General features: G+C 45.7%; 1 protein-coding gene across 1 annotated transcript in view; it reads right to left on the bottom strand.

Moving 5' to 3' along the window:
• Positions 1–21,165, bottom strand: part of MARK2 (microtubule affinity regulating kinase 2) — a 160,419-nt gene extending 139,254 nt beyond the window's left edge. The window contains exon 1 of the mRNA XM_040409014.1: positions 20,427–21,165. Coding sequence (XP_040264948.1) covers positions 20,427–20,477 — 51 coding nt within the window. The 5' untranslated portion in view covers positions 20,478–21,165. The remainder of the gene's footprint in view (positions 1–20,426) is intronic.
• Positions 21,166–26,107: the final 4,942 nt, after the last annotated feature.

Raw genomic sequence — 26,107 nt, 5'->3', positions numbered from 1 at the left:
TTCCTACGAACACTTGTTACCGATGATCTGTAGCAAGTATGCATGCTGGGAGTTGTAGTTTCACAACAGCTGGAGTGCCGGAGGTTGCCTTCCCCTGGACTGGAGCAGTTAATGTGAATAGGCAGCAAATCTGTTTAACACATTAACCTGCTTCTAGCTATATTGTTTGCTCTGCTCTGTTGGTGTCCTCCAGTAGATCACTGCGGTCCTGCACTCTGGAGCTCTTCTTTTGTCTCTCCTACAGTTTTCACAGAAAATAGTGCATTCTCCCAAACCAATAAATTAGAGATGGCATACAATGGTCCCCTAAGTTTCTTCTCCCTGTCCCCACACAGCATGCGTCACTTCTGCTCTGACCAGTGCAGAAGCATATTCACCTTTAACAGTGTGGACACATGCATTATTGCAGAGAAGGGAAGATCAACGGTATACATCTGGCCCAAAAAAAAAAAAAAAAAAAAGTACTAGAAAAACTAGGGAATGCTATCAGTGACTTCAATATAAATAATCTCAGTGCAGCAAAACCATTTACATTGCAAAGTTTTTTCTTAGTTTTTTTATGACATGTTCCTTGCCATTTTTATTCATCTTTGTGAGAAACCAAACCCTTTTAAAATTCTGCAATTACAAACGGGGTTATGACAGTGAAATCTTGATTCTACCAAGGTGAGGGGCAACTGCAACAGTCATCCACCAAACTTACAATGTCAGCTGTTTCTTGAGGGAGTAAGTGCTTCTATATGGTCATTATGGAGACCCAGAACACGTCATGGGAAGCCACAGGGAAACAGGACTGTCCTATCTGAATTCCTATATAAATAAATTACTGCATTATCCATGTTGCCCTGTAAAAGGAGGGGAAGAAAGCCATAAGTAAAGCCAGTCACCCTGTGTGACCTAGATGCTGTCTGCATGGGTTTCACATGCTAATGTAACATGTGGAGGCTGTTCAGAAGACCACTATCACATGGCTGAACCAGGCCTACATCACCACAGGGTTCATTAGAACTATGGAGGACTTGATATTGTGGACACTAAAATGCTTTAGGCCTATTGCACACGGACGTTTTTTTTTTTCCCGTTTACTGGACGTTTTTTGCGTTCCGTATACGGTCCGTATACGGAACCATTCATTTCAATGGGTCCGCAAAAAAAACGGAATGTACTCCGTATGCATTCCGTTTCCGTATTTCTGTTTCGTTTTAACATAGAACATGTCCTATTATTGCCCGCAAATCACAGTCCGTGGCTCCATTCAAGTCAATGGGTCCGCAAAAAAACGGAACACATACGGAAATGCATCCGTATGTCTTCCGTTTCCGTTCCGTTTTTTGCTGAACCATCTATTGAAAATGTTATGCCCAGCCCAATTTTATCTATGTAATTACTGTATACTGTATATGCCATACGGAAAAACGGAACGGAAAAACGGAACAGAAACGGAAACAAAAAACGGAACAACGAATCCGTGAAAAACGGATCGCAAAACACTGAAAAAGCCATACGGTCGTGTGCAATAGGCCTTAAGCACCAAAAAGTTTCCATTTCTTCAGATATGTAGCTCCAATCCTAACAAATCTTCAGGAAACTGAAATGTGGACATTTCGTGTGGAGCACTATAAAATAAAAAGTTCATATTCCTGGTGTCCATATATATATGGGATATTTAAAGGATTATTTTGGGGGAAATGTACTTTTCCTCAATTTTACACCTTGACATCTGTTTAGAAGACCTGAATGTACTCCAAAAAGACATAAAAAATAAATAACGAACAATGCAAAAAGGATGTGCTGTTAATGCAGAAACACAGGCTAAACGTTTGTAAAGGCTCTTGCGACACATACCAACAGTCATGAGTTGATCTTTTCAGAGCTCAAAAACAAACTATTTCACTACAGTCTGAACAGGTAACACAAGTCCTCAGGCAAGCAGTGAGTAAAACTCATATTTAGGAGTGACCCTCTAGCAAAGTCGCCAATTTCAGAGAAAAACATACAAGAGTGAGTGCAGAAAACACTAAAACAACCCGTTTGGTTTATGGTGCCTTTTAAAGGTCAGAACCTAACAGGCACATTACAAGCTGTGTGAGTTGGGGGTGTAACAGATCATACCAGATCACCAAATCAAACACTTACGGATCTATATGGATGGAAGCCTTGATGTGTTAGTTGCAGATTTTTGGTGCAAATCCCATCACAACAATCTGTACCTACTCCAGTACAATGCCAGTGACTCACAAGCACCAGCCAACCTCCCACTCAAGGTCTTCTAAGGCTGGGACTTAATGCAGGAGTTTTGCCTCACCTTCCAGGTCCTGAGTAGAATCACTAGCACCTTTCTGGGCAGAGGTCACCTAATGGCCATGTAAACCCACCTGGCTGAATGCCACCTCTGGTGGGAGTTTTCCTCCTCTCCTTTCTTACCCTATGTCACAATGGATGGCCAATCAGAGGAGGTGCTCATAGGGTGAATGCGTAAAGATACAAAGTCCCTCAATGAGGTCTATACTTTGCTCACCTCTTGATGTGTGCTAAGTTTGGCACAACTCCAGTGAGCGTCTGAAGTGTAGAAATGGAGGTCGGTGCTTTTTAGGTCTCCAAGAGGAGAGGCCAAACAACCAAAGGAGGAGAAAGGCACACAAGGAGAGAGGCAGGTGGACTACTTAAAGGGTTTCTGTCACCCCACAAAACTCATTTTTTTTTTGGAGAGTTAGATTCCTTATAGGGTGATATAGGAGAATATAATAGTCTTACTTACTTTCATGCGGCCGATTCTTTATAAAACGAAGTTTTATAATATGTAAATGAGAGCTCTACCAGCAAGTAGGGCGTCTACTTGCTGGTAGCCGCAGCAGCAATCCGCCCCCTCGCCGTGTTGATTGACAGGGCCAGCCGTGATCTCCTCCTCCGGCCGGCCCGGTCAGTAATTCAAAAATCGCGCGCCTCTGGTCATTCGGCGCAGGCGCTCTGAGATGAGGAGGCTCGTCTCCTCAGCACTCCCTCAGTGCGCCTGCGCCGATGACGTCTTCTCTTTCGGTGATGTCATCGGCGCAGGCGCGCTGAGGAGACGAGCCTCCTCATCTCAGAGCGCCTGCGCCGAATGACCAGAGGCGCGCGAATTTTGAATTACTGACAGGGCCGGCCGGCCGGAGGAGGAGATCCCGGCTGGCCCTGTCAATCAACATGGCGAGGGGGCGGATTGCTGCTGCGGCTACCAGCAAGTAGACGCCCTACTTGCTGGTAGAGCCCTCATTTACATATTATAAAACTTCGTTTTATAAAGAATCGGCCGCATGAAAGTAAGACGGACTATTATATTCTCCTATATCGCCCTATAAGGAATCTAACTATCCAAAAAAAAAAAAAAAAAAAGAGTTTTGTGGGGTGACAGAAACCCTTTAACTCCTACTTTTAGGTGATAGCTGGCAGACGCAATACGACGGCCATTAGGCGACAGATTATAAAACCATTTATTGAGTGTTTTCACAACAACCATTGTCTCACAGATCCTGCATGTGCCAGCTCTGTACCGCTGCGGCCCTGAGCGGCATTCTCACAAGCCTCATACTGTGCTCCCCGGTCTAGAAAAATGGGTCAAGAATACTCCGAAATAAGTTGTCCATGTGAAAGCACTCAAAATGTTATCTGGTGCCTACGGGTCATGGTTTTACGCCAGCCAGCTATCACCTAAAAGTGGGACTCAAGTAGTCCACCTGCCTGTCTTCTTGTGTTCCTACCTTATGTGGCCATGCCAGAATGTTCAGTGGATGAGATCGCCTAGCTTGTTCTTGACCCTTATGAAGTGAGTAATTCATCTTGGTGTTTCCTCACTATTGATGGCTATGGATTCATGGAGCCCAGATTCGCTGTTCCTCAGTGAGGTTCACAGCAGGATTGTGTCCCAATGTGCTAGAAACTGTCAGCAAATTAGATTGGCAGGCGATTCTCCTCTCCACATCAACGTCCTGTATGGCACACAGAAGTTGGCAGAAGCTGCATAACTGTGTTGGGGCAACACTATAGTTAAGTGTATATTTATTTATTCTGTAACCTCAGAAAGGGGCCCTAGAGCCGAGAAACACTTTTTTTTATAACAAGATTTTACTCATTAAACAGATTATCACTCATAATTCCTCGAGTACTCCATCCATCATTCCAGCACCTACAATAAAGGCTTGCGAACCCTATGTCACAAGCTTTCTTCACTACAAATTTCTGTTCAGAAAAGCATATCCAGAGCATCAGGACATGGCAGCAGATGTATTAACGATAAGCTTTCATTAGTGTTGTGCCCAACTCAGAAAGTGAGCCTCTTTTTACTGTCACACCTCATCTCATGTTTACCCTATGAGCGCTTTTCCGTTTCTTCTGCCTATGTGTCCTTCCAGTTTCTGGGCAGAAGTCTCCTAGCAGTCACTAGAACCCATATACCTGCCTCAGGTCTCTAAGCCTTGCTTGCAGTGGGTTTGCTCAGGGGGTTCGCCCTCTCCCTTCCTACCTTATGTGGCTGAGCCAGTATCTACTATAGTGGAGATCTCCTGGCTTGCTCCTGACCCTTACATTATTGAGGCCTGAGCCCGATGACTTAGGGTACTTTCACACGAGCGTTCGCTCGTGAGCTCCGTTTGAAGGGGCTCACGAGCGGCCCCGAACGCATCAGTCTGGCCCTAATGCATTCTCAGTGGAGGCGGATCCACTGAGAATGCATCCGCCTGCCAGCGCTCAGCCTCCGCTCCGCTCAGTGAGCGGACACCTGAACGCTGCTTGCAGCGTTCGGGTGTCCGCCTGGCCGTGCGGAGGCGAGCGGATCCGTCCAGACTTACAATGGAAGTCAATGGGGACGGATCCGCTTGAAGATGACACCATATGGCTCAATCTTCAAGCGGATCCGTTCCCCATTGACTTTCAATGTAAAGTCTGAACGGATCCGCTCAGGCTACTTTCTGACTTAGAAAATTTTCTAAGTAATAATGCAGACGGATCCGCTCTGAACGGATGCAAACGTCTGCATTATCGGAGCGGATCCGTCTGATGAAACATCAGACGGATCCGCTCCGAACGCTAGTGTGAAAGTAGCCTTAGGCCTCTTGCACGCAGGCGTCACGGATTTGGTCCGGATGCGTTGCGGGTGCATTGCGGCAAACATGTGTGAGTAGTTACGCAATTTCAGTCAGTTTTGTCTGTGATTGCGTTCCATTGTTCAGTTTTTTGCGTTTTGCATGTGCGTGATAAAAAACTGAATGTGGTACCCAGACCCGAACTTCTTCACTGAAGTTCAGGTTTGGGTTCGGTGTTCTGTATTATTATTTTCCATTATAACATGGTTAGAAGGGAAAATAATAGCATTCTTTGTTACGGAATGCATAGTAAAATGTCCCTTGAGTGTTAAAAAATAATAATAAAAAAAATGACCTCATCCACTAGATCGCGCAGCCGTTATCGTCTTCTTTCTTCTTCTTGCAGGACCTGCAAAAGGACCTGCGCTGACGTCATTGCGCTCACCACGTGGTGATGTCAGCGCAGGTCCTGCTGAATGAAGATAGAAGGATCTTCTATCTTCATTCAGCAGGACCTGCGCTGACGTCACAGCGCTCACCACGTGGTGAGGGTGATGACATCAGTGCAGGTCCTTTTGCAGGTCCTCAAAGACGACGATAACGGTTGCGTGATCAAGTGGATGAGGTCATTTTTTTATTATTCTTTAACCCTCAAGGGACATTTTACTTAGCATTCCGTATTAAAGAATGCTATTATTTTCCCTTCTAACCATGTTATAATGGAAAATAATAAAGTGAATGGACCTCATCCCTATTCATCATCATCTCCTTAGCAACCATCCGTGAAAATCGCATCCGCACTTGCTTGCGGATGCAATGCGATTTTCACACAGCTCCATTTACTTCTATGGGGCCTGCGTTGCTTTAAAAACGCAGAATATAGAACATGCTGCGATTTTCACGCAACGCACAAGTGATGCGTGAAAAACAATGCTCATCTACACAGCCCCAATTAAATGAATGGTCCGGATACAATGTGTTCACGTCATGCATTGCACCCGCGCACAATTCTCGCTCGTGTGAAAGGGGCCTTAGCTCAGACTACTTACGTATGCTTTTTGTAGCTCAGTCCAGCTGAGTAGTCAATTTATCATATTATAACGGGCTCTTCAGGAGTTCCTAATTATATATATGAATAGAAGTCTGCAATATGCAGCTTTACTGGGAATAGCATGCTAATTTTCCATAACAACCTGTAAGAATTATGGTATTGGCCAAGAATTGGTCAATCTATGACTTTTTTTTGTTAGCTTCATATAGAAATCAGTCCCTGGTGACAAGAATCAGATCCAGGGATATATCTGTCAGTAAAGCGAGCCCTCGTGTTATGTCCATTGCTGTGATGTGGGTACATCTCCGGACATACTGTTAATAAGACCCTTTCTCATCTAACAGTCTTTCTTAAAGGGAATCTGTCACTAGCAATTTATCAAATTTTTTTTTTCATGAATCCATGTTTAACAGAGTACCTTTTTTCCATCTGTCTTATTCTTTTGATTGTCAGTCTTGTCATTTCTTCAAAAAAATCGATTCTTATGATATGTAAATGCACGGGATTTGGGATGCCGGCGAGAGGAGGATCGGGGTGTTTGCCGCAGAGCGCGGCGCTGAGGAGGGGGGGTGTTAAGCACTTAGCCGCGCCTCTGGGAGGCGATTTAGATGAACTTGGAGGCGTTATTAGTTTTCAAATTTAGCCGGGCACGGCACTTCAGAGGGGCGTTCCTGGGCACCGTGGAGAAAGAAGAACGCCCCTCTGGGCTCCTTACAGCGTCATTTACATATCATAAGAATCGATTTTTTGAAGAAATGACAAGACTGACAATCAAAAGAATAAGACAGATGGAAAAAAGGTACTCTGTTAAACATGGATTCATGAAAAAAAAATTGGGGTAAATTGCTAGTGACAGATTCCCTTTAATGACTAGTGCAGCATTAACATATAATGTTACAATGTATTATAATGGGAAGCAGTAAATTAGATATAATGTTACTTTCTGTGTTGTGTATTGGGGACTTGCAGAGGCTAAAGATGTATTGTGTATATACAGTTCTTGTCATTGCGCTCCTTTGGCAGATGGGTCTCTGCTCGCTCCTCAGTGGTACTTATCTTATAAACCCACCTAATGTTGAGTAGTTTAGATGGCGTACCATCTTAGATTCAGAGTTTACCTTTTCTTTCAGAGTCAGATCTCTTGGGTTCCTCATGGTTATTCCTTACGTTTGAGGAGCGGTTCTCGAATAGCTCAGAATCCTGAACAGTGAGTTAAGACATCCTCCCCTGATCTTACAGACAGGATCTAGTGGGATCTCTGTCTGGGACATAATGTCCTCTAGGATTTGGGTCCCCCTAAAGAACTGTCTCTGGTATTTCTCCAGTGGTGCTGTCATGAGGAATGGATTGGAAAAAGGAAATTAGACTTGCCAGTAATTCGATTTCCAGGAGTCCCTCATGACAGCACCCTTACATTCCCTCCCTTTAGCCATTATGTGAATTTAGTATATGAGGAAATCCTATATGTTTTAATAAATCTGTTACATCCATCTTGGTGCAGGAATCTGGAAAAACGGAGAGGGTTGTGGGACCTCTCAACCTCTCCGTTACCTGCCCAAAGGTGGTAAAAGGAAACCTCCAGTGATGCTGTCATGAGGGACTCCTGGAAATTGAATTACCAGTAAGTCTAATTTCCTTTTTGGTGATGGTTTCCCGCCTGCCGACTCTGTCTTTCCTACATGAAAATAGTGAAGTTGCACATAAGTCATGGTAACGCCATGGAGCTCTATAGAGACCTACACCACACAGAAGCGCTCTCTTAGCCATTTTATAAAACTCCTTTCACCTGTCTGGGAATCTACTTTGAAGAAAACGTGCCGATAAATGTGACCAGCTAAGTATTGTATGTACAATGTACAATATTCAAGTCAAATTAGTTTAACCACAAACGTGTGACGCTTGACTCCTGTGCAGTCACTCCGGAAATTATAATAATTTGTACCTTGAGTTTGTAGAGGCAGAAATACAAGTGTAACGTTAAACAGGTTCTACTGCATATTACAGAAGGAAGTGGCACACTTCCTAACTTCATGCTAGCGTCACATCAGGGTATATACATATTCATGAGAGAAAAAACAAGTCACAAAGTCTTGACATAGTTACATCTTGGGACACTGGATCCCTTTGATTTTGGTGGGATCTGCTACTAAACGAAAGATCCTTTTACAGTCCATAGACCAATGTTTCCGGCAATTATCTGGAACATGCAGCAATCACTTCCGCGCTGTGGGGACAAGAGATCGATATAGCAATCACTTGTCCCCATAGAATATCACTGTTCCCCGTTTAGACAGTACGATCTGCGGCACATAAACAATGATTTTAGGTGGCGCCTGAAAGACAATTGCCCGATTAAGTGTTTGCTGCACCTTTTACATAGACGAATTATCAGAGTCTATTATCGGGGATGAGTATGTAGAAATGCTCGTTTCTGAGAACTCATCTATGTAAAACGTGCCAGCAAACACTCGTTCACCCTTTAAGACCCATAATGCCCGGCAGACCCCTAAGGCCTCTTTAATGCCCGGCAGACCCCTAAGGCCTCTTTCACATCAACAATACAGAATGTGTCAGGGTCTTTCAGTGAAAACTGATCAGTTTGCGATTCTTTGTCTGGATTGTATTCGCTTTTCACTAGTGAGAAGAAAAACGGAAGAACAACACTCAACATCTCCCATCAACCATCGGTGAAAAACACATTGCATCTGGATCCATTTTTCATGCAGCCCCATTCATTTCCATGGGGCAAGGGCTGTGTGAAAAATGGACAGTACAGGACATGCCGCCATTTTTCCTGAACAGACAGAAGGTCAGTTAAAAACAACGCGCATGTGCAAACAGTCCAGATGTTGTCCGTTCGCAAAACAGAACGCGTCCGGATGCAGAGCTCGCTTGTGTGACATTAGCAGTGAGCTGCCATAAGAGGAAACCATACTGGACAGGACGGACTATTTACATGTCTATTATACAGTCTACGCCTAAAACAGGCCAAGGCCCCATTTCCCACTGAAATATCATATACAATATTTTCAGTTGGTTTTAGAATATTAAAACTAAATCGCTATTTCTAGAGAAACTATTTAACCCGTAGGATACCAGCGCCGTACATGTACAGGGCTCTAATCGGGCGGGCGCAGGGGTCCGGCAGTTACTGATAGCCGGACCCCTGCTGTATGCGCCAGCATCGCTAAAAACACCAATGCCGGCGCATTAACCCTTGCATTGCCGCGGTCAGCGCTAACCACGGCACATGAAGTATCCTGCCGGGTATGGGTGGCCATCGGGCCCCTGCGCTGCTGTGATGGGGACCCAATGGCTTGAATGGCAGCCCGATGCCTTCCTTAGGCATCGTGGCTGCCATCCGTGTGAGCCTGTGAGTTACAGCCCCCTGTAATACACTTACAGCCAATGCATCACAATACAGAAGTATTGTAATGCATTGTAAAGTGGATCAGACCCCCAAAAGTTGAAGTCATAGAGTGGGACAAAAAATAGTTAATAATTGTTTAAAAAAAATAATAAAGTTTTCCCCAAAAAACTAAATTGAAAAAAAAAAAAAAAAGAAAAAATGAAAAAAAAAGAAAAGTAGACATTTTAAGTATCGCTGCGTCCTTATCGACCGGCTGTATAAAAATATGACCTAACCCCTCAGGTGAACACGGTCAAAAAAATACAATAAAAACTGTGCTAAAAGTACCAATCTAACGGTCTTGTGGAACACCTCAAGGGTTAATCACTTTTGAATAATTTGAGGGGTGTAGTTACAAAAAATAAATAAATAAAAAAGAGGATTGGGGAATGGACTGAAAATATGGTTGTGTGCACAGGGAGAAGAGACTGACACGAGGAGAAGAATCTGCCATGTCGCCTCTACCCGCTCTGCTCAGCACCACTATGTACAGGGATAGACCTGTCAATCAGATCAAGCCAGATGGGAAGACATCAGCGGAGAGCCACCCATATGACTTCTCCCAAAGTCCAACACTTTTAAAAAAAACTCTCTGAAATGCCACAGCCATTAAGAGTTAATCATAACTCTGTGTAAGGAGGGATTTTACACTGCTCATGGTTCGGGCAGCATGAAACAGATGAAAGGTTCCCTTTTAAGCTTAATTCCCTTTCTTCAAGCTAATAAAATAAATTGCCCCCGACAGCTGCATGTACCAGTTCCCCTCAATATGTGGTCTGCTGCCTGCTTCTCCCCAGCTGTTACTGACTTCACGTATGGATGGCCACATTGTCCATGATGGCAGCACTGGGTCTCGCTGCAGACCTATATGTCTCCATGGTAACAGAAAACAAAGCTTCTGTAGTCTGATCCTGCAGTTATTGGTCTGCTACTGGCTAACCTATCGAATGTAGGAAGCATGACTGCGGGGGCAGACTACACATGGTTACAACCTGGATATAGCCTGCGGGTATGAGACTAATGGGTACAAAAGATTTAAGGCTACTTTCACACTCATGTTTTGGGCGGATCCGTCATGAACGGATCCGTTTGTATTATCTGTAACATAGCCAAGACGGATCAGTCATGAACTCCATCGAAAGTCAATGGAGAACGGATCCGTTTTCGCAAGCAGCGTTTTGGTTTCCGCCTCCAGAGCGGAATGGAGACGGAACGGAGGCAAACTGATGCATTCTGAGCGGATCCTTTTCCATTCAGAATGCATTAGGGCAAAACTGATCCGTTTTGGATGCTTGTGAGAGCCCTGAACGGATCTCAGAAACGGAAAGCCAAAACGCCAGTGTGAAAGTAGCCCAAGTCTGTTCCACACAAGTATATCAGTAAATGTCTATATGATGTCGTATCAGTGTCATCCATACTACAGCGAAGTCTGGACGTGTGTCCTGGGTCAAAGTCACAGGATCACAGGGACTTATACGTACAGGGCCGCCCATGAAAAAGTAGCCTGCCTCCAATACCTTCCAATCAAACTGCCAAATAAGTCTGTCTTAGTTGTCCATAGCAACCAATCAGAGATCTGCTTTCAGTTCCTATAGGGCTCTGAAAAAATGAAAGCTGAGCTCTGATTGGTTGCTGTGGACAACCAAGACTGATTTACTAGGAGGCAGGCTACTTTATGGGACACCCTGTATAAACTTTTATTTTAACCTGGGATCCTAATAGTGACACTGTACACTCCACTGGAGATGTCATAAGTAGCGTTGAGCGAATTTTCAGGGAAAATCCAATTCGCCGCAAAGCCGAATTTTTTTGTGCTTTGTGATAGCGAATCGATTTTACCTGAAATGGAGAAAAAAAAATATCATACTTACCTCATCTATTTGCTCGCGATGGCCCACCTGCCATCTTAATTAAAGATCTTGCACGAAATCCGTGCGCAGTGACATGTGACTCCACCACGCCGCCCGACGTTATGGCGTCATCACGGGCCACATAAGATCTTCAATCAAGATGGCGGCAGCTGGCCCATTGCGAGCAAATGGATGAGGTAAGTATGATGTAATTTTTATTTTACACTCTAATATTGCGATCAGATGCCGCGATCAGCTGAGGGGTACAATAATGGGAGCGGCGCAATCGCTGCTCTGTCATTGTACCCATTACTTACAAAGAAATGTGTTTCATGACAAAGTAATTTAGAATTTTCCAATACTTTGCTCAACACTAGCCATAGGTATACGCCAAGAAACTCTCTGATGGGCACGGCAGACACTGAGAGCGGGCTAAACTTCCAAGCACAATTTGTACATAAGATTTTCAACCAGCAGGCATTACTCCACCACCAGAATTATTCTATATGAAGGTAGATGAGAAGATCAGGGTCTTCCTATGGGGCAGTAAGATGCGGGCGGCCTGCACTGCAGTACTTACACGCTGATGTCAAGACGCTTTATTACCCGATCCTCATCGCAGCGGCCAAACAACTCCGGACTAACAGGTTTGGTAACATTATCCAAACTAGATTTCCTAACACGGAAACATCTACTAAATTATTTCATTTCTATATGAATGGAAGAGGTGCTCAAATAAAGGAAGGGAAAACAGGTGCCAAGCAGGCTGCATGTCACCGAGGTGCAGGGCCACATAAAAGCCACCATTCCTGGGGCCCCAGTGGTCAGCCCATCACCAATCACACACTTCTATCTATCCTTCCTAGCCCGCAGATAGGAAATAAGTTTGAAACTTGGCACAAACGCTTTAAAAGGAGTGTTCCTATCTGGGATATTTATGGCATATATTGATCGGATATGCCATAAATGTCCGTTAGGAGCATGTCCCACAGATGGGACCTTCACCTATCTCAAGAACCTGTAACACCCGGCTCATCTGCCACTAAAAGTAAAGAGCTGTGGCTGCTGAACAATATAGATGCTGGAAGTCCCATAGCAGCACACTGCGCATGCGCTGTGTCCTCTCCATTCACTGCTATGGGACTTCCAGCTGATTCAGTACACCGCTATTTTGGGGAAGTCCCACAATGGTGAATGGAGGGGTGGCTGTGCAGTGCGGGGGTTACCTCACATCAGTAATTGGCATTTATCATGTAGAGAAAGTGAATACAAGCCACTTACTAATGTATTGTGATTGTCCATATTGCCACCTTTGCTGGCTTGATTCATTTTTCCAGCACATTAAACACTGCTCATTTCCATGGTTACGACCACCCTGCAACCAGCAACAGTGGTGGTCGTGCTTGCACACTATAGGAAAATGATGATTACACTTACCGGTAATCGGATTTTCCTGACCCCACGACAGCACCACAGAGAGATGGCTGCGCCTCCATGGACAGGAAACCTGTAGCATAAAAAAGGTGGAGCCACTCTCCCACCTTAGTGAGTTTACAGAGCATGAGAGGGACTCCCCTATTGGTAATACAGCTTACTATTATATTTTTATTTTTTTGCGTCTCACCACGTGCACTACACACAGTACCACCACCTTAGGGAGGGAATTAGATGGGTGCTGTCGTGGGGTCAAGAAAATCAGATTACCGGTAAGTGTAATCATAATTTTTCCCCTCCCCCACGACAGCACCACAGAGAGATTACATAGAAATCAAGGGTGGGTAACAGCTTCTAACACCTTTCTTCCAAAAAAGAGGTCAGAGATAGAGTCAAGCTGAAGCCTATAGAAGGTAGAGGGAGAAGCCCAAGTGGCAGCTCTGCAGATCTGGTCAATTGACACACTGGCCCTTTCTGCCCAGGAGGTAGACACCGCCCTAGTAGAGTGAGCTTTCAAGGATAGAGGAGGAGAAGAACCAGAATAAGAGTATGCTAAGGAAATTAGCTCTCGGATCCACCTAGCGATGGTACTCTTTGAGGCAGCATTACCTTTCCTAGCCCCTGCGTACAAGACAAATAATGATGAAGATTTTCTCCAGTCCTTGGTCTTTTCTAGGTACTGGATCAGACACCTTCTTACATCCAGAAGATGCCATTTTTCTTCATCTTTATTCTTTGGTTCTGGAAAGAAAACTGGGAGAACTATCTCCTGTAATCTGTTTGTCTTGTTAGGGACTTTAGGAATAAAGTTAGGGTCCGGCCTCATCACTACTCTATCCTCACGTATGGTCATAAACGGGGGATTAATGGACAGGGCCTGAATCTCACTAATTCTTCGCGCTGAAGTGAGAGCTACCAAGATAACCAATTTCAGGGTAAGCATTTTGGTAGAACTATCCCCGATAGGCTCAAATAGATGACTGGTCAATGCTTTCAACACTAAATTCAAGTCCCAGGGGGGAAATCTAGGTCCCTTAACTGGAGCAACCCTATCCACTGCTTTGAAAAACCTGACTATCCAGGGATCCATAGCTAAGCTCCTACCGCTTAATCCAGAGAGAGCCGAAACCTGAACCTTCAGTGTGCTTTTAGCTAAACCTAAAGATAGCCCACGCTGCAAAAATTCTAACACCTGTCTAGTAGAATTTTTTTCTGGCCAAACATTGGTCTCCAGGCCTGCAAAGGATAGGAATCTTTTCCAAATCCTGGCATAAATTGTGTTGGTCACTTTTTTCCTACTTTTAAATAGGGTAGAAATTAGAGCTTCAGAAAACCCTTCATCGACTAAATGCGCCCTTTCAATCTCCATGCCGTAAGATGCAAGGACTCCACCTCCGGGTGCACTACTGGGCCCTGCACCAGGAGATTCGGAATCTCGGGAAGAACCCAAGGTTCCAATACCGACATGGACCTGAGAAGAGAGAACCATGCCTTCTTTGGCCAAAATGGGGCAATAACTATCATGTCTGATTTCTCTTCTCTTATTTCCCTGGGAACTCTGGGAAGAAGCTGAAGCGGGGGAAAGGCATCCCCCAGACGAAACTTCCATTCTAGGAGAAAGGCATCCACCCCAAACGGTGATTCGTGAGGGCTGAGGGAGCAAAACTTCTCCACCTGCCTGTTCTCCATGGTGGCGAATAGATCTATTTCCTGGGGTTCCCCATAACTTCACAATTTTTGCAAACACTAAGGGGTTCAGGGACCACTCTCCCTGTCTTAACCGGTGACGACTTAAAAAGTTGGCCTGAATATTCTCCTTCCCTTTTATATGTAGAGCAGATATATGCGCTACCTGAACCTGTATCTCCCTCATCAAAGATAGGGATTTGGTACCTCCCTAGCGATTCAAATATGACACCACTGTTCTGTTGTCTGACATAATCCTGACGTGTTTGTGTGGTATCTCTGGAAGGTCTGCTCTTAAGGCTAACACTGCTCTTAGTTCCTTCCTGTTGGAAGAGAAATCTCTCTGAAGCAAGGACCAATTTCCCTGTCTCAATTGACCCTGAAAATGCGCCCCCCACCCCCATGGGCTGGCATCGGTTGTGATTACTACTGGATCTGGGTAATTCCACGGGATACCCTGGTTTAAGTTCTTTACCTCCGACCACCAGTTGAGGAAGATAAGAGTCCTCCTGCAGAGCATCATCTGGGAGTCCAAGGTTATCCCTTCCCGTCTTGTTATCTCCAAGATTTTTCCTTGAAGCTGTCTTGAATGAAATTGCGCCCATTGCACTGCTGGGATACAAGCGGTCATTAATCCCAGTAGAGACATTGCCTTCCGGACAGACATACGTGGATTTTCCTGAGTTTTTAGAATTTCGCTCTGCACTTTATCTTTTCTAACGGAAGAAAAGTCCTCTGTTGTAAGGAGTCCAGCTGTAAACCTAAAAATATCTGGCTTGTGCTGGGTTCTAATCTGGATTTCTTAAAATGTATTATCCATTCTAGACCTTCCAGAATATGCATCACCCGCTGAATAGAATTCTGACACTTCTCCCTGGAATTTGCGACTATCAGGAAATCGTCCAGGTAGGGCAGGAAAAGAATGTTCTCCTTGCGAATGAATGAGGCTACCTCCGCCAGTACTTTGGTGAAAGTCCTAGGTGCACTTGACAGCCCGAAGGGCACAGCCTGAAACTGGAGGTGTCTGGTCCTCTCGTTCCCTACTACTGCTACTCGTAGGAATCTCTGGAAAGAAGGATGCATCGGGATATGCAGGTACGCATCCTTCAAATCCAATACTGCCATGAAACATCCCAGAAAGACTAGGTGAATTACAGACTTTATGGTCTCCATTTTGAATCTTTTTGCAACTAGAGACCTGTTCAATTGTCTTAAATTTATAATTGTCCGGAAAGAACCGGAAAAGCGTCAAGTAGAAGCTCTTCCCCCACTCCGCTTCTGGTACCAGTATCAACACTTTTTTTGTCTATTAGCAGGTCCACTTCTGCTGACAAGTTTGGGGACTCTCTCATGACCACAAACCTTTGTGGATAATGTCCTCTGAACTGTAATTTTAAGCCCTCTGCCACAATATTTCTGACCCAACTTCCTGCAATCTCTTCCCAGGCAGAGAGAAAGTATTTTAGCCTTCCTCCTACCTGCAGCCTGGCGTCATTTCTTGGACAGTTTATCTTTCTGAGAGGAGGTACTCCCGAACATGAAGCCCTTACTCCCTGAACCTCTGGCCCTGGGAAACTGATCTCTATCCCCCGACTGCCTCTTTCCCTGAAACCTAGAGGAATTACAGAAGGGAGGCCTATAACTCTTAAACTGTGAGAAAGAGGACTCCTGTGGCAATTTCTTTTTCCTGTCTGCTGCCTTTTCTAGAAGGACATCGAGTTCTGGACCAAACAGAAACTGTCCCTGGCAGGGAATACTGCATAGACACTGTTTGGAAGCCATGTCTCCTCCTTTCCAGTTCTTAAGCCATGAGGCTCTACAGGCAGAGTTCGAAATAGAAGCTGACCTGGCCGACAATCTGACCGCCTTAACTGAAGCGTCAGATAAGAAAATCCGCCGCCTTCTGTAAAGTCGGTAAAGAGGCCAGAATTTGATCTCTAGGGCATTTATCCCTTATCTGCCCCTCTAGCCTGTCAAGCCAAATGGCCAAAGATCTGGCAGTAACTGTTGTTGCTATGTTAGGTCTGAAGGATGCGGTAGATACCTCCCATGTATTCTTAAGACAGGAATCTATCTTTTTATCTAATGGGTCTTTTAAGAAACCCATATCCTCAAACGGCAGGGAGGACCTTCTAGAAATTTTTGATATTGCTACGTCCAACTTAGGTGCTTTATTCCTTGATGTAGAGGCTTCTTCCTCAAAGGGATATTTCCTCTTAAAATTTTTGGTTACAAAGGCCTTCCTATCTGTTTTTTTCCACTCCTTTTCTATTAGGGCTGTTATGCTTTTATGTAAGGGAAAACATCTTCTCTTCTCGCGTAACCCTTCAAAGACTGCGTCCGCTACCGATCTGTCTTCTTTAACATCCTCTAACTCTAGAGTGGCCCTAATAGTTTTAAGAAGTTTATCCGTGTCACCCACTGGAAATAGACATTTCTTCTCATTGTCGTCCTCTGAAGAAAACGAATCCTCGGACCCTTCGTCCTCATCATCTTCACTATCACCTGAAGATTCCACCTCTGAATCCACCCATTCCTCTGATCTTTTAGACTTCTTAGATGATTTAAGAGAATCTTTAACCTCAGATCTAATCAAGGCCCTAATATCCTTCATAAAACTTGGGGATTCCTCTGCCAGCGTCCTCTCGATACACTGCTGGCACAACTTTTTAAGATAGGAAGACGACAAGGGGCATCTACATAAGGCACATTCTTTATTTTTCCTTTTCGCCATGACCTTTTTTGGCGCCATCTAAGGAAAAAACGGCATATACACAACCACATATCAGTATTCTCTATACCGGCGTCTGCCTTTCTGTCTCCATTTCTTCTGACCTCTTGTTACTCCTGGGGGCATAGAGGTTTAAAAGCAAAATTAAGCTGAAGCAGGGAACAGCACCTCTCCTTAGAGAGTTCCACATGTTCCCTGGGAGCAGACTGTGCCAGAAACCATCGCACTTAGGTCCTCACCAGTAGCCGATCCGGAGTCTGAGCTCTGCCTGCGCTGGAAAAGAAGCAATCCGATCTCCCAGAGTGGTTAAGGAATAGCAGCCAATGGTGCCCCCAGCTCTGAGAACGCCGACTTTCCCATGTTGTTTTTATTTCCAGTCACCTGACCGGAACTTAGCCTGCGGAACGCATGTCTCACCTGTGACGTCATTCCTGTGACTTCCGGTTTCCGGCGCGCTCCACTGCTCCTGCGGTCAGTATGCAGCCTCCACGTGCGCGCCCCGGAACACTGCCCTCTGGCATGTTCCTCCTGCAGCCGCCATCCTGTGTCCTGCGGCCCCCACGCGGTCTCACTCCTCAGAGGGACCCGTGCAAACAGCCCTAAAGATTGAGGAACGGCCCGGACCATCACCCGATCCTCTTAAAAGAGAAGGACCCGGCACTCGGTCTCTTGGGCTGGTAAGACCACATGACCCTCTAGGATTTCCTAGTCATGGGTCCCTAGAAGAAAAACTACAAGTCTCCTGCTCCAGGGACAGGAAACCTCACTGAGGTGGGAGAGTGGCTCCACCTTTTTTATGCTACAGGTTTCCTGTCCATGGAGGCGGAGCCATCTCTCAGTGGTGCTGTTGTGGGGGAGGGGAAAAAAGCGCTAGCCTATGTGCACTCCTGGCCACCAGAGTGCACCTTTTCCTATACTGTGCAAGCACGGCCACCACTGCTGGATTGTAGGGTGGTCATAACCATGGAAACGAGCAGTGTATAATGCGATGGAAAAATTAATCCAGCCAGCAAAGGAGGCAATATGGACAATCACAATACATTAGTAAGTGCCTCATATTAACTGTCTCTACATGATAAATATCATTAGTGAACGGTTCTTCAGACAGAAGCGGGACCTGTACGTATCAGGCATTTATGGCAAATCATAGATGTCCCAGATGGGACAACCCCTTCAACTATTTTTTTCCTGCTGCTGTAATAATACAGAGAGTATAATATGCACGTGTGAACTACACAAACAAGAAACATGCCTGTTTTCTACACATTGGCTTCTATGGGCTAAAAATTGTAGTGATAAGGATCCACCAGGCCATACATAAAAAAAAAAAAAAAAAAATATAATAAAGGGAAAAGTGAATAAAAAGGCAATAAAATGGCAATGTTCTTTCGATGGAAAAAAACGGAATTACTAAATACGCAGTTAAGAATGAGTCCGTAACGTGCAAGTTACAGAGCGTACATGTGCATAAAAGACAAGCAATAGATAAGTACTCCAACATGGAAGTGACCGCGGCAGGATCCCACGCTGCACATTACGGACAAGGATAGTACTGTTCTATGAAGGGCCAGCTGTTCCGTTCCGCAAAACACAGAATGCACATGAATGTCATCTGTATTTTTAGCGGATCCGGTTTTTGCGGACCGCAAAATACATATGATCACGTGCATGAGCCTTAAGGCCTTTCATCACACATCCCTGTTTTTCCACTGACCGAGTCTAAGGCCTCATGCACATGGCCGTTGTTTTGGTCCGCATCTGAGCAGCAGTTTTGGTGGCTCGGATGCGGACCCATTCACTTTAATCGTTGCTCCGTTCCGTGGTCCTCAAAAAAAAAAAACTGTCCTATTAAGGGCTGTCCATGACGTACACGGACGCCATCCATGTTTAGCGGATCCACGGTTTGCGGACCGCAAAACACACAACGGTCGTTTGCATGAGGCCCAAGTGGGAAAACAACAGGGACACAAACTATTTTGGTCCTTGATGGAAACGCAACAACACCTATGGGTCCGACAACCACTGACAGTACACGGATGGCATCTGCGTTGTCGCTGGTTCTCACGGACCACTGGAGGTGCTCTGGAAATCCATTTTCAGCCTAGCAGAGCACAAGGAATACATGGACCCACAGACCAACAACAGACCCTTGAAGGCTTTGTACACCTTTGGGGCAATTTTTTTAATTATTGTATTAATTTGAAGTAAAGATGAGCGAATTTCCGCTTATGAAGTTTGTTCACACTTCGTTTGGCGGTAAAAGGTGAATTGCGTTATGGATTCCGTTACCACGGACCATAACGCAGTTCTATGGCGGAATGCCTTTAGAGACATTCCATCATAATAGAAGTCTGTGGGCTGCATATCGGATCCGTCCTGTTTCCGTTATGCAGGGGACGACCCTATAGACAGACATTTGTCCACAGCAACCAATCTCAGATCGCATTTCATTTCCTAAAGCGCTCTGAAATTAAACTTGAGCTCTGTTTGGTTGCTATGGGCAACAAAGATTCATTCCTAAGCAGTTTGGATACATTGTGCCTGGTTTAACACTGAATATTTTGGTGACAGGTTCCATTTAACAAAGGAAACAGTAACATCTGATTGTCAAACCAGACATACATTATCAGGAGGAATAACAGAGGAACAGCACCAGAGTTGAGAGACGCCCTAGAATAGTTATGGCACACGTCGGGGGTGGAGACAGGTCATCTTTAAGGACCACATTTGATGGGAGGCTCTTAGTTACCATAAGTAAGTAGAACATGTTCAATTCCTGTACATTTTTTGGACAAGGATACGACTTTTCTACAGGAGTTTGAAAACAATGGTGGCGTACAGACGGCCAGGATCTATGTTTCGCAGAACCGCAATCTGCAGACCACAAAACGGATACAGTCGTGTGCACGAGGCCTTAGACCCCCACTATGGGGGGCAGCTAAGTCCAGAAAAGTCTAGGGCTGTGAAGAACCCTGGATGGGCTGGAGGTGCCCATCAGACCCCACAGCTGGACGGAGGGTGGTCGCCCCCTCATATTAACGATGTAAACAGAGAGAACGCCGCGTGCAATCGGTAAGACGTCTTGTAAAGCGTCTACATACGGAGAGATTCGGACTCTCAAGACATTTCAGTTCTCATAGCAACCATGCAAAGCGCACTGCTCCCACAGACAAGACACGGACAGGAGACATCTTGAGCTCATACTCACCTGCTCGGCATCGCGCTCATTCACGGTCGGCAGGGGGGTCCGCGTGGACATGGTACTTAGTTATAGATCCACTTTAGGGACAGCATTGGACAAGAGGATAAAAGCAGCGGCAGACGGGGGGGCAAAGTGTGCGATAAGGAGGGGGGGTCTTATTATTATACACAGACTCTGGGTTAGATTAGAGGGGCCCCTGTGCTGCACTTATAACCCATGTGAAGTGACTGAAGGGGCTTTATTCGGCCTAGAACTACCTCAACACATAAGTAGTGCGGCCCCACAGCCTGACTAGGCCCAGCTCAGGCACTGGCACACTACTTCTCACGGCCTGAGGGGGGCGCCCTCCTGGGTAGCGGTGTGCACACACTCAGGTGAGCCGCACACATGAGCGCCACACACCCTTCCTGAAGGCAGAGCCGGCTGCCCGCCCCCTCTGCCGGGAGCTAATGAGTAATGGAAGCCGCCGGACCTCTCCAAAGGTGTCAGACAGGTTGTGTGTGAGGCGGGGGCGGGGTGACGACTATGGGAGTGAGAGGAGGGGGGGGTGACACAGGTAAACTCTCCCGCCCAGGTCTGGCGCCTCCCCCTTCCCCCCCAGTGCGCGCTGTTGATCTCCCGCTCGCGGCTCCAGGTGTGTCCCCGCTCTCGCAGCTCTCTGTGGAGGGGGGAGGGGCGCGCACGCACGACCCCGAAGTCACCTGACTAGAGAGCGGCGGCCCGCGATAGCTTCCTGCGTTTACAGGCTGCGCGCGCATACCCGGACCTGGCCGACCCCAAGCTGCGCATGCGTCACCAGTCTGTCCGTAGGTGTTGCGCTGGGAAGAAGCGTGTGAGCTACGATAGATGGCGCTGTTGTATGGGAGCGGAACGGTGGAGGAGGAGGAGGGCTGCTGCTGCTGCTGCTGCTGCTGCTGCTGCTGCTGCTGCTGCTGCTGCTGCTGCTGCTGCTGCTGCTGCTGGAGTCTGGACTGCAGAAAGTAGTAGTAGTAGAACTTGCTAACGGTCCTTTGTTAGTCTGGGCTCACAGTTGACATTTTGACGCGTTTCTTTACAGTGGGGGAGAAAACTGAGCAATCAGATCATGTAAGATGTACTGATTGGGATTTGTATGGCCTTGTTCAAACCTAGCATAACAAAGGTGATGGGTGAAAGTTATAGATACTGATGCAAGTCCTGTGTGAATCCGGGGCTGAAAACATGGATCCAGTGTTGTTTCCTAAGAGAAGAAAAGTATAAGGGTACTTTCACTCTTGCGGCAGAGTGATCTGGCAGGCAGTTCAGTCGGCGGCAAAACGTATGCCAACTGATGGCATTTGTAAGACTGATCAGGATCCTGATCCGTCTTATAAATGCATTGAAATGCCGGATCCGTCTTTCCGGTGTCATCCGGAAAAACGGATCAGGCATTTATTTTTTTTCCGCCAAGTGTTCCGGATTTTTGGCCGGAGATAAAACCGTAGCATGCTGCGGTATTATCTCCGTCCTGAAAAGGCAAAAAGACTGAACTTAAGACATCCTGATGCATCCTGAACGGATTACTCTCCATTCAGAATGCATTAGGATAAAACTGATCAGTTATTTTCCGTTATAGAGCCCCTAGGACGGAACTCAGCGCCAGAAAAGAAAAACGCTAGTGTGAAAGTACCCTAAGAAGCATAGCTCCCAACTATTGAAAAGCCGAAGGAGGGAGAATAGCCTCTGACCCTGCACAAAGCTTATTCCCATATAGTGTCCCCAGACATAGTAAATGCCGCCATAGTGCCCCCACACACAGTAAAATGTCCATATAGTGTCCTTACACACAGTAAAATGCCCATATAGTGTCCTCACTCAGTAACATGCCCATATAGTAACTCCAGACACTGTAAGATGCCCACATAGTGCCCACACACACACAGAAAAATTCGCCAAAAGTGCCTAAACAGTAGTTTGACCTCTTGGTGCCCTCACCTAGCCCCATTCCCCTAATGATCGGAGCACATCCTGCTCTCCCCAGCGATTATGGCAAAAAAAAAAGATAGGAAGGCGCTTATAGGGTAATAAGTTCAATAACAAATGTATAAAAATAGGACATCAATGGTTTTGCTCACCTTATAGTGTTGTGCATACGTAGGCACAACACTCGTGAGGACAGGGGGTCGGTGCAGCCGGTATCTCTCAGTCCTCGTAGGTGGAGTCGCCAAATCTCCAGAGGAATGATATGTGATGCAATAGGAAAAGTTTTGTGCACTAAAATAGTACACCAATTGATACCTTCTGGCGCAAAGACACGACCTCAGTAGATAAATAAAGGGTCTTTATTGATGAGTGACAACGCGTTTCGGAGTCAGTACACTCCTTTTTCAAGTCTGTGGGATCCATGCTGGGGCTTAAAGCGTGGCCGTCCTATTGCTGCTCTCCCCAGCGGCAGGGGCAATGCGATGCCATCATCACGCCTGCTGAGCCTTACAGGAGAGAACACAGGCCGATTCCCGAGGCCGGGCAGGATCCCCTGGCCTATGTGCTCTCCTAATGACAGCACCGCATTGCACCTGCCGCTGGGGAGAGCACAGGCTGGTGAATGGTGGAGCAGGAAGCGGGCAGCCCCATGCTTCACCGTTTTATTCAACTGTATCTGCATCCTTAGGATGCAGATACCGTACATTTGAAATCGGGACATACATCAGCCATCATGGGACAGCTGCTAAAAACCAGGACTGCCAAGCTAGAAGAAGTACAATTGGAATGTATAGATAAGGGGTGCACAAACTAAACCCTATGGAACTTAAAGGGGTTATCCCATCTTGGACAATGGGGGCATATTGCTAGGATATGCCCCCATTGTCTGATAGGTGTGGGTCCCACCTCTGGGACCCGCACCTACAAGGAAAACGCAGCAGAGAAAGTTGAGGGCGCATGCGCAGCCGCCCTCCATTCATTTCTATGGAGCCGCCGAAAATACCTGAGCGTTGGCTCGACTATTTTCGCCGGGCCCAAAGAAATGAATGAGAGCGGTGGCCGCGCATGCGCAGTGTGCTCCCATTCACTTCAATGGGAGAGGCGGGGAGCTGCGCCTGGTGGTGGATGGACCCCAGGAAACCCGGGGTCCTCCAGTCACAACTCTCCCTGTCTCCGTTCTCTTTGTAGGTGCGGGTCCTAGAGGTGGGACCCGCACCTATCAGACAATGGGGGTATATCCTAGCTATATGCCCCCATTGTCTGAGATTGGATAACCCCTTTAATTACTGCAATTTTCATTTCTTTGCCAAAAATGTTGACAGGAGTCGATTTTATTAACAGACCTTCTTGGCACAAAGCAAACTAAACCCCCTGGTTGTGCCTACCTGCAACAGTTGCCCAGGGGGAGGGGCTACCATACTTTCTGAATGACTGTTGTGCACCCAAACCACACTCCAGGTGGCAGGGGTGGACTGGGAACTTAAAGTGGCCTTGGAAGAAAACCTAAAAGTGGCCTCATGTTGTAGGCGGTTCAAAATTGACAGAAGGTGGGCAACACAAGTAGGCAATGCCAACAGAAGTAGGCGGGGCAATACCATAGTACAGCTAAAGAAAAATACCCCAGCAGAATGAAATACCACAGTGCAGCACAAAATACTGCAGTCCCCACCACAGTATTCAACTGTATCACTGTCCTGAGGATACACAGTTGCAAGAAAAAGTATGTGAACCCTTTGGAATTATATGGATTTCTGCACCAATTGGTCATAAAATGTGATCTGATCTTCATCTAAGTCACAACAATAGACAATCACAGTCTGCTTAAACTAATAACACACAAAGAATTAAATGTTACCATGTTTTTATTGAGCACACCATGTAAACATTCACAGTGCAGGTGGAAAAAGTATGTGAACCCCTAGACTAATGACATCTCCAAGAGCTAATTGGAGTGAGGTTTCAGCCAACTGGAGTCCAATCAATGAGATGAGATTGGAGGTGTTGGTTACAGCTGCCCTGCCCTATAAAAAAACACACACCAGTTCTGGGTTTGCTTTTCACAAGAAGCATTGCGTGATGTGAATGATGCCTCGCACAAAAGAGCTCTCAGTTTGGTTGAAGTTATTGCTGCCAAAGGAGGTTCAACCAGTTTTTAAATCCAGACGTTCAACCAGTTATTAAATCCAAGGGTTCACATACTTTTTCCACCTGCACTGGGAATGTTTGCATGGTGTGTTCAATAAAAACATGGTAACATTCAATTCTTTGTGTGTTATTAGTTTAAGCAGACTGTGATTGTCTATTGTTGTGACTTAGATGAAGATCAGATCACATTTTATGACCAATTTGTGCAGAAATTGTAGTTGAATTCAGTAGGCCACCTGCAGCCGCCACCAGTCAGGAGCATAAGTACTTGATGCTCCTCGCATTAATTAATGCTGAGAGCATCAAATCGTTATGTATCCAGTGGTTGGCCATGAGGAGGACTCAGGTGTCTTCCTGGGCATTGGCACACTGGGAAATTTCCCTGTAGGGTCTATTGCCAGTCCGCCCCTGCCAGGTGGTCTTCATGAGCAAGATCCCTTGCTGTGGAGCTTGTGGGACACTTGCCACTTAGGGTACTTTCACACTAGCGTTAGAAGAATTTTTATGCTTTGTAAATGCGGTAAAAATAATTTACACAAAAATGAGGCAAAACATGTATTTTTGTCTCTCTACGGGACAGCTGGAAATAGCCAAGCACTTGTACCAGGCCTTTACCATGTGATTTTTTTATTTTTTTTTAAAGGGGGGAAATGGAAGTGTCGCGTTAACATAATCCTCCCTTTATTTTTAAAGGGTTTGCCCAGCCTTCTGGCCTTTATTAACTGTCCCCAGCATCATGCTTGGGGACACCTCACCACTGATTCCAATGGTTGGCCACAGTGCTACAAGCGACCCACTCTGCAAGTTTACTGTCCTGGGACCAGAAGATCAGTAAACAGAGCCAGGCAGCCAGAATGGAGCGCTGGGAACAGGGAGTATGATTTTTCTGCTAGTTACCGCACATTGCTGGGGTTCATAAAAAAATGCTGAAATGCTGGGAATTGGAATCTGTGCTGCATAAAAAAATATTGACATGAATTTTATATATGCAGATCTGTGTTCACGTGAATTAGACCCATTAACCCCTTCAGGACCAGGCCATTGTTAGCAAATCTGACGTGTGTCACTTTATTTGGTGATAACTTTAAAACGCTTTTACTTATCCAGGACATTCTGAGAATGTTTCCTCTTCACATATTGTACTTCGTGACAGTGGTAAATTTGAGTCAAAATATTTAATTTTTATTTTTAAAAAAAATACCAAATTTACCAAAAAAATTGAAAAATTAGCAATTTAGCGCTAACTAGTATGTATTAGGAGCGGGGAGCGAGGGAGTGTATTTTAGTCTGATGGAGTACTGATGGGCTATTCTGAGGTCTGGGGGTACTGATGGGCTGATCTGGGGTCTGATGGGCTAATCTGAGGTCTGATAAGGCTCTGAATGGGCTGATATGAGGTCTGATGGGGGTCTGAGTGGGCTGATATGAGGCTGATATGAGGTCTGATGAAAATTTCCTATAAAATCTGGGATGCGTCTTATCATCGGGTGCGCCTTATAAAGCGAAAAATACGGTATGTCTACGTCATGTTTGGATCATTTTTGAAAATGACATTTAATTTTTTTTGGAACGTTAGAAGGCTTAGAAGTTTAGAAGCAAAT

Source organism: Bufo bufo, chromosome 10 (genome assembly GCF_905171765.1).
Source record: "Bufo bufo chromosome 10, aBufBuf1.1, whole genome shotgun sequence".
Taxonomy (NCBI): Eukaryota; Metazoa; Chordata; class Amphibia; order Anura; family Bufonidae; genus Bufo; species Bufo bufo.
This window is presented reverse-complemented; position numbering and strand designations above follow the sequence as displayed.